Here is a 9,063-nt window from a genome sequence, read left to right on the forward strand (position 1 = left end):
TTACTCTTTACCATTAACCATCCTGACTGTTGGGATGGGAGGTTTCTACAGTAATATTACCATTAACCATCCTGACTGTTGGGATGGGAGGTTTCTACAGTAATATTACTCTTTACCATTAACCATCCTGACTGTTGGGATGGGAGGTTTCTACAGTAATATTACTCTTTACCATTAACCATCCTGACTGTTGGGATGGGAGGTTTCTACAGTAATATTACTCTTTACCATTAACCATCCTGACTGTTGGGATGGGGAGGTTTCTACAGTAATATTACTCTTTACCATTAACCATCCTGACTGTTGGGATGGGAGGTTTCTACAATAATATTACTCTTCACCATTAACCATCCTGACTGTTGGGATGGGAGGTTTCTACAGTTATATTACTCTTCACCATTAACCATCCTGACTGTTGGGATGGGAGGTTTCTACAGTTATATTACTCTTTACCATTAACCATCCTGACTGTTGGGATGGGAGGTTTCTACAGTAATATTACTCTTTACCATTAACCATCCTGACTGTTGGGATGGGAGGTTTCTACAATAATATTACTCTTCACCATTAACCATCCTGACTGTTGGGATGGGAGGTTTCTACAGTAATATTACTCTTTACCATTAAACCATCCTGACTGTTGGGATGGGAGGTTTCTACAGTTATATTACTCTTCACCATTAACCATCCTGACTGTTGGGATGGGAGGTTTCTACAGTAATATTACTCTTTACCATTAACCATCCTGACTGTTGGGATGGGAGGTTTCTACAGTAATATTAGCGGACATAGGGTCTGTCACAAATGGCTTCTTATCTGGCTCTGGGTCTAAAGTAGTGCACTAAGGGCTCTGGTCTAAAGTAGTGCACTAAGGGCTCTGGTCTAAAGTAGTGCACTAAGGGCTCTGGTCTAAAGTAGTGCACTAAGGGCTCTGGTCTAAAGTAGTGCACTATGGGCTCCTGGTCTAAAGTAGTGCACTATGGGCTCTGGTCTAAAGTAGTGCACTAAGGGCTCTCTGGTCTAAAGTAGTGCACTAAGGGCTCTGGTCTAAAGTAGTGCACTAAGGGCTCTCTGGTCTAAAGTAGTGCACTAAGGGCTCTCTGGTCTAAAGTAGTGCACTAAGGGCTCTGGTCTAAAGTAGTGCACTAAGGGCTCTCTGGTCTAAAGTAGTGCACTATGGGCTCTGGTCTAAAGTAGTGCACTATGGGCTCTGGTCTAAAGTAGTGCACTAAGGGCCCTGGTCTAAAGTAGTGCACTATGGGCTCTGGTCTAAAGTAGTGCACTATGGGCTCTGGTCTAAAGTAGTGCACTATGGGCTCTGGTCTAAAGTAGTGCACTATGGGCTCTCTGGGTCTAAAGTAGTGCACTATGGGCTCTGGTCTAAAGTAGTGCACTAAGGGCTCTGGTCTAAAGTAGTGCACTAAGGGCCCTGGTCTAAAGTAGTGCACTATGGGCTCTGGTCTAAAGTAGTGCACTATGGGCTCTGGTCTAAAGTAGTGCACTATATAGGGAATAGGGTGCCATTCTCTGGTCTAAAGTAGTGCACTATATAGGGAATATGGTGCTGTTTGGGACGTACACCTGCTTACATTCAGTCCATTAACCCACTAGATATTGACCCAATCATACATACACAGTACTGGATTGATAAGTAAATGTATTAACACTTTTAATGTACAACCATGAGTTATTATAAAACAAACACTGTCGAACGTGTTCTCCATGTCACATAGCAACACATCGATCACATAGCAACACATTTCAAAACCCTCAAGTCGTTCTCTCTCATATGGGTATCATGTCAAAACCCTCATTATTGTCGGGGAGTTCAAACTGAGAACGTCCTCTGGACACGTCTCAAATGCCACTCCATTCCCTATATAGTGGACTACTAGTGCATAGGAAATAGGATGCCGTTTGGAACGCCCGACACCTTCCTTCCCTCTGCTCACACCCATGGGTGTCCCACTTAAATCAGTCCCCCTCTCCAATTCTCCAACCTGACGTTAAAAAAACGGCGATCAGCATTTACCCACCAATGTTTCCCCACTACATAATATAATAATAATAATAATAATATGCCATTTGAGCAGACGCTTTTATCCAAAGCGAGACTTACAGTCGTGCGTGCATACATTTTTGGAGTGTAAGGGTGGGGGACGAACCGACTAGGCGATAAGCGCCGTGACCAGCTGAGCTACAGAGGACCACACTGGTTATACATGTACAGCACGAGACATCAATACCAACAGAGTCCTGAAGTAGCTCATATTCTGGATGGGAGAACTTTATACTGTTGTAATACAGTGCATCTAGAATAGCTTTATGGAGGGAACTGAAAAGACAGAGAGAGAGAGAGAGAGAGAAGACAGAGACAGAGAGAGAGAGAGACAGAGAGAGAGAGAGAGAATAATAACATCTGCATAGTAAGCAGTAATTTACTTATTATTAGTATTATTATTATTACTATTATTATTGTTGTGATTATTATTCTAAATAGTAGTGATACAGGTAGTAGGGGGGATGGTAATGGTATCAGTTTAATGATGATGATGGTGGTGGTGGTAGTCCAGGTGATCAGGTGATCAGATTACTCTGCTGCTGCTGCTGCTGCTGCTTTCCTCTTCTCTAAAAGATTCTTCAGGAAGAACTCACCTGGGAGAGGAGGAGGAGGGGGAGGAGGGGAGGGGGAGAGAGGGAGAGAGAGGAGGAGGGGGAGGAGGGGGAGGGGGAGGGGGAGGGGGAGAGAGAGGAGGAGGAGGAGGGGGAGAGAGGGAGGAGGAGGAGGGGGAGAGAGGGAGGAGGGGAGAGGAGGAGGAGGAGAGGAGGAGGAGAGGGAGGAGGAGGAGAGGGAGGAGGAGGAGGAGGAGAGGAGGAGAGAGAGGAGGAGGAGGGAGGGGAGAGGAGGAGGGGAGAGAGGAGGGGAGAGGAGGAGGGGGAGAGGAGGAGGGGAGAGGAGGAGGGGGAGAGGGAGGAGGAGAGAGAGAGGAGGAGGAGAGAGAGAGAGGAGGAGGAGGAGGGAGGAGGAGGAGGGGAGAGGAGGAGGAGAGAGAGGAGGAGGAGGGGAGAGAGGAGGAGGGGGAGAGAGGAGGAGGAGGGGAGAGAGGGAGGAGGAGGAGGAGAGGGGAGAGAGAGAGGAGGAGGGAGAGGAGGAGGAGAGGGAGGAGGAGAGGAGGAGGAGAGGGAGGAGGAGGAGAGGGAGGAGGAGGAGGAGAGAGAGGAGGAGGAGAGAGAGGAGGAGGAGGAGGGGGAGAGGAGGAGGGGAGAGGAGGAGGGGGAGAGGGAGGAGGAGGAGAGGAGGATGGAGGGAGGAGGAGGAGGGGGAGGAGGAGCGAGAGAGACAGAGAGAGGAGGAGGGGAAGAGGAGGGGGAGAGGAGGAAGAGGAGGGGGAGAGGAGGAAGAGAGAGAGAGAATATTTTTATTTTAACTTCAAAGGACTGAGTTCATCTGAGTTTTTGTACGTTTCTAAGGAGGTGAATGAATCAACTGTGATTTGTAGTATCCATGTTTGTGTCTCCGTGTGTCATACCTGCTTTGTATGATGAGCGTACCAGGGGTCCGCTAGCGGTGTAGACGAATCCCATCTCTTTCCCCACCTTCTCCCAGTGGCCAAACATCTCCGGGGTTACATACTCCTCCACCTACACACACACACACACACACACACACACACACACACGGTTATTCGGACCTGAGATCCTGCTGGCTGTGTGGTCAGCTGTGAACTGAGATCCTGCTGGCTGTGTGGTCAGCTGTGAACTGAGATCCTGCTGGCTGTGTGGTCAGCTGTGAACTGAGATCCTGCTGGCTGTGTGGTCAGCTGTGAGTGTGTTCTGTACCTTGAGGTGGCGTTTGGTGGGCTGCATGTACTGGCCCAGTGTTACGCAATCCACTCCTACCTCCCTCAGCTCTGTGAACAACAACACTGGGGGTTACAAATATATAATATACCATATCTGTTGGTCAGTCTCTCCCCGACGTGTGTGTGTGTGTGTGTGTGTGTGTGTGTGTGTGTGTGTGTGTGTGTGTGTGTGTGTGTGTGTGTGTGTGTGTGTGTGTGTGTGTGTGTGTGTGTGTGTGTGTGTGTACCGGTCAGGGTGTTATAGATCTGTTGGTCAGTTTCTCCCAGACCCAGCATGATAGAGGTCTTGGTGAGGATGTCCGGTTTGACCGCCTTGGCGTGACGCAGGACATTCAGGGATTGGTCGAAGTTCGCCCGTGGGTCACGCACCTGTCTTGAGGGTTCAAAGGTCATAGAACAATTATTTACAAAGAAAATATAATTATTTATTATCCAACGATCATGCAGTAAGTCATGGAGTACTGTATGTGAACAATATATTCAGACTATGTATCTGGCGTCCCTATGAAGTGCACTACTTTTGACCACGCCAAATGGCGCCCTATGAAGTGCACTACGCCAAATGGCACCCCTATGCCCTATGAAGTGCACTACTTTTGACCACGCCAAATGGCGCCCTATGAAGTGCACTACGCCAAATGGCACCCCTATGCCCTATGAAGTGCACTACTTTTGACCACGTCAAATGGCACCCTATGCCCTATGAAGTGCACTACGCCAAATGGCACCCCTATGCCCTATGAAGTGCACTACTTTTGACCACGTCAAATGGCACCCTATGCCCTATGAAGTGCACTACGCCAAATGGCACCCCTATGCCCTATGAAGTGCACTACTTTTGACCACGCCAAATGGCACCCTATGCCCTATGAAGTGCACTACTTTTGACCACGCCAAATGGCACCCTATGCCCTATGAAGTGCACTACTTTCGACCAGAGCCCACTGTGAAAGGTATTTCCTGGAACAGACACCGTCACACTCCTGTTTGTTGTTTCTATCAAGATAGTGCTTCAGAGAGGAAGGGGCGTTCTGATGCCACCTGCTGGTCAGAGTTGGTACCACAGCCTCTTAACAAAGACAGTTCCTTCAGACCAGCTCACCCTCTGTCTCATTCCCACCCCCACCTGGTGGACAGGATGTGTACTGCACCCTGGCTGGAAATATACGCTTTACTGGGGGAATTCACAAAGAAAATACAATTGAAGTAGCCTGAAATCCGGAACCTGCTGTGTTAACATTCCACTCCTTGTACTCTGTGTCATGGTGGTAGAAACAGACTGGTAACCAGGCTACAGTTGAAGGTGTTTCCTTTCACAGGTTCAACAGTAGAAGAGGTCAGGGGAGAGAGAAAAGCTGAGGAGAAATAGCCTGATGGACCGGACAGACAGGTAGAGGAGGGAGAGGTATTCTGACACCAGACAGGTAGAGGAGGGAGAGGTATTCTGACACCAGACAGGTAGAGGACGGAGAGGTATTCTGACACCAGACAGGTAGAGGAGAGAGAGGTATTCTGACACCAGACAGGTAGAGGAGGGAGAGGTATTCTGACACCAGACAGGTAGAGGACGGAGAGGTATTCTGACACCAGACAGACAGACAGGTAGAGGAGGGAGAGGTATTCTGACACCAGACAGACAGACAGGTAGAGGAGGGAGAGGTATTCTGACACCAGACAGGTAGAGGAGGGAGAGGTATTCTGACACCAGACAGACAGGTAGAGGAGGGAGAGGTATTCTGACACCAGACAGGTAGAGGAGGGAGAGGTATTCTGACACCAGACAGACAGGTAGAGGAGGGAGAGGTATTCTGACACCAGACAGACAGACAGGTAGAGGAGGGAGAGGTATTCTGACACCAGACAGGTAGAGGAGAGAGAGGTATTCTGACACCAGACAGACAGGTAGAGGAGGGAGAGGTATTCTGACACCAGACAGACAGGTAGAGGAGGAGAGGTATTCTGACACCAGACAGGTAGAGGAGAGAGAGGTATTCTGACACCAGACAGACAGGTAGAGGAGGGAGAGGTATTCTGACACCAGACAGACAGGTAGAGGAGGGAGAGGTATTCTGACACCAGACAGACAGGTAGAGGAGGGAGAGGTATTCTGACACCAGACAGACAGGTAGAGGAGGGAGAGGTATTCTGACACCAGACAGACAGGTAGAGGAGGGAGAGGTATTCTGACACCAGACAGACAGGTAGAGGAGGGAGAGGTATTCTGACACCAGACAGACAGGTAGAGGAGGGAGAGGTATTCTGACACCAGACAGACAGGTAGAGGAGGGAGAGGTATTCTGACACCAGACAGGTAGAGGAGGGAGAGGTATTCTGACACCAGACAGACAGGTAGAGGAGGGAGAGGTATTCTGACACCAGACAGACAGGTAGAGGAGGGAGAGGTATTCTGACACCAGACAGACAGGTAGAGGAGGGAGAGGTATTCTGACACCAGACAGACAGGTAGAGGAGGGAGAGGTATTCTGACACCAGACAGACAGGTAGAGGAGGGAGAGGTATTCTGACACCAGACAGACAGGTAGAGGAGGGAGAGGTATTCTGACACCAGACAGGTAGAGGAGGGAGAGGTATTCTGACACCAGACAGACAGGTAGAGGAGGGAGAGGTATTCTGACACCAGACAGACAGACAGGTAGAGGAGGGAGAGGTATTCTGACACCAGACAGGTAGAGGAGAGAGAGGTATTCTGACACCAGACAGACAGGTAGAGGAGGGAGAGGTATTCTGACACCAGACAGACAGGTAGAGGAGGGAGAGGTATTCTGACACCAGACAGGTAGAGGAGAGAGAGGTATTCTGACACCAGACAGACAGGTAGAGGAGGGAGAGGTATTCTGACACCAGACAGACAGGTAGAGGAGGGAGAGGTATTCTGACACCAGACAGACAGGTAGAGGAGGGAGAGGTATTCTGACACCAGACAGACAGGTAGAGGAGGGAGAGGTATTCTGACACCAGACAGACAGGTAGAGGAGGGAGAGGTATTCTGACACCAGACAGGTAGAGGAGGGAGAGGTATTCTGACACCAGACAGACAGACAGGTAGAGGAGGGAGAGGTATTCTGACACCAGACAGGTAGAGGAGGGAGAGGTATTCTGACACCAGACAGACAGGTAGAGGAGAGAGAGGTATTCTGACACCAGACAGACAGGTAGCGGAGGGAGAGGTATTCTGACACCAGACAGACAGGTAGAGGAGGGAGAGGTATTCTGACACCAGACAGACAGGTAGAGGAGGGAGAGGTATTCTGACACCAGACAGACAGGTAGAGGAGGGAGAGGTATTCTGACACCAGACAGGTAGAGGAGGGAGAGGTATTCTGACACCAGACAGACAGGTAGAGGAGGGAGAGGTATTCTGACACCAGACAGACAGGTAGAGGAGGGAGAGGTATTCTGACACCAGACAGACAGGTAGAGGAGAGAGAGGTATTCTGACACCAGACAGACAGGTAGCGGAGGGAGAGGTATTCTGACACCAGACAGACAGGTAGAGGAGGGAGAGGTATTCTGACACCAGACAGACAGGTAGAGGAGGGAGAGGTATTCTGACACCAGACAGACAGGTAGAGGAGGGGAGAGGTATTCTGACACCAGACAGGTAGAGGAGGGAGAGGTATTCTGACACCAGACAGACAGGTAGAGGAGGGAGAGGTATTCTGACACCAGACAGACAGGTAGAGGAGGGAGAGGTATTCTGACACCAGACAGACAGGTAGAGGAGAGAGAGGTATTCTGACACCAGACAGACAGGTAGAGGAGGGAGAGGTATTCTGACACCAGACAGACAGGTAGAGGAGGGAGAGGTATTCTGACACCAGACAGACAGGTAGAGGAGGGAGAGGTATTCTGACACAGACAGACAGGTAGAGGAGGGAGAGGTATTCTGACACCAGACAGACAGGTAGAGGAGGGAGAGGTATTCTGACACCAGACAGACAGGTAGAGGAGGGAGAGGTATTCTGACACCAGACAGACAGGTAGAGGAGAGAGAGGTATTCTGACACCAGACAGACAGGTAGAGGAGGGAGAGGTATTCTGACACCAGACAGACAGGTAGAGGAGGGAGAGGTATTCTGACACCAGCAGACAGGTAGAGGAGGGAGAGGTATTCTGACACCAGACAGACAGGTAGAGGAGGGAGAGGTATTCTGACACCAGACAGACAGGTAGAGGAGGGAGAGGTATTCTGACACCAGACAGGTAGAGGAGGGAGAGGTATTCTGATTGTAGCAAAGGGCCCTTTTTGACCAGGGTCCCTAACAGTGTATCCATGTCCCCCCCAGACGGCACCCTATTCTCTATGGGCCGGGGTGATGAAATGTAGTGCACTGTGTAGGGAATAGGGTGCGTGGAAGTGTCAGGGCCTGTACCGCTGCAGCTCGCGTACTGTCTCCACATTGTGGGCGTAAACGTCCAGCCCTGATTGGGCGATCTTCTCCACTGCTGCCAGGTCGCCTCGGAAATCAGGGGTCAGACATTCCACCATGATCCGAGAGTTCCTGGGTGGGAAAAACAACAACAGTTATTCATAAGACAAAGTAGTTTAATAAGTCATTCATATACACTACCAGTCAAAAGTTAAGGGTTTTTCTTTATTTTTACTATTTTCTACAAAGCTGTCATCAAGGCAAAGGGTGGCTACTTTGAAGAATCTCAAATATAACAAATATTTTGATTTGTTTAACCCTTTTTTGGTTACTACATAGATACATAGTTTGATGTCTTCACTATTATTCTACAATGTAGAAAATAGTACAAATAAAGAAAAACCCTTGAATGAGTAGGTGTGTCCAAACTTCTGACTGGTACTGTATATCAGGACAAACGGAGACAGACAGATTCATGGATGGCTGGATGAAAGGATGAATGAATGATGGATGGATGGCTGGATGGCTGGATGAAAGGATGGATGGATGAATGAATGAATGAATGAATGGATGAAAGAATGGATGGATGGATGGATGGATGAATGAATGAATGGATGGATGAATGAATGGATGGATGGATGAATGAATGAATGGATGGATGAGTCCCAGGTGTTTACCTCTCCTTCAGGTTGGAGACAGTCTTGGCAAAGTGCTGGGCCCCTCCGTCAGCAATATCTGGCAAACACAATGATCTATTAATCAATCAGTTGATGGGCAGGTCATCAATTCACTGATGTGAGCACCAGTCA

The 9,063-nt window shown here is 49.1% G+C and overlaps 1 protein-coding gene across 2 annotated transcripts in view; it reads right to left on the reverse strand.

Annotated features, from left to right (window-relative positions):
- Positions 1-2,271: 2,271 nt before the first annotated feature.
- The window catches only part of lias (lipoic acid synthetase), a 13,426-nt gene continuing 6,634 nt past the window's right edge, over positions 2,272-9,063 (reverse strand). Inside the window, exons 6-11 of one of the 2 annotated variants that reach the window (XM_045214641.1) lie at positions 8,932-8,989; positions 8,258-8,386; positions 4,091-4,236; positions 3,841-3,911; positions 3,531-3,642; positions 2,272-2,655 (exon numbers count right to left, since the gene is read on the reverse strand). In XM_045214641.1, coding sequence (XP_045070576.1) covers positions 2,591-2,655; positions 3,531-3,642; positions 3,841-3,911; positions 4,091-4,236; positions 8,258-8,386; positions 8,932-8,989 — 581 coding nt within the window. In that variant the 3' untranslated portion in view covers positions 2,272-2,590. The other variant, XM_045214642.1, reaches the window with a different exon arrangement.

The sequence above is a fragment of the Coregonus clupeaformis genome, unplaced genomic scaffold, assembly GCF_020615455.1.
Source record: "Coregonus clupeaformis isolate EN_2021a unplaced genomic scaffold, ASM2061545v1 scaf0292, whole genome shotgun sequence".
Classification (NCBI taxonomy): domain Eukaryota; kingdom Metazoa; phylum Chordata; class Actinopteri; order Salmoniformes; family Salmonidae; genus Coregonus; species Coregonus clupeaformis.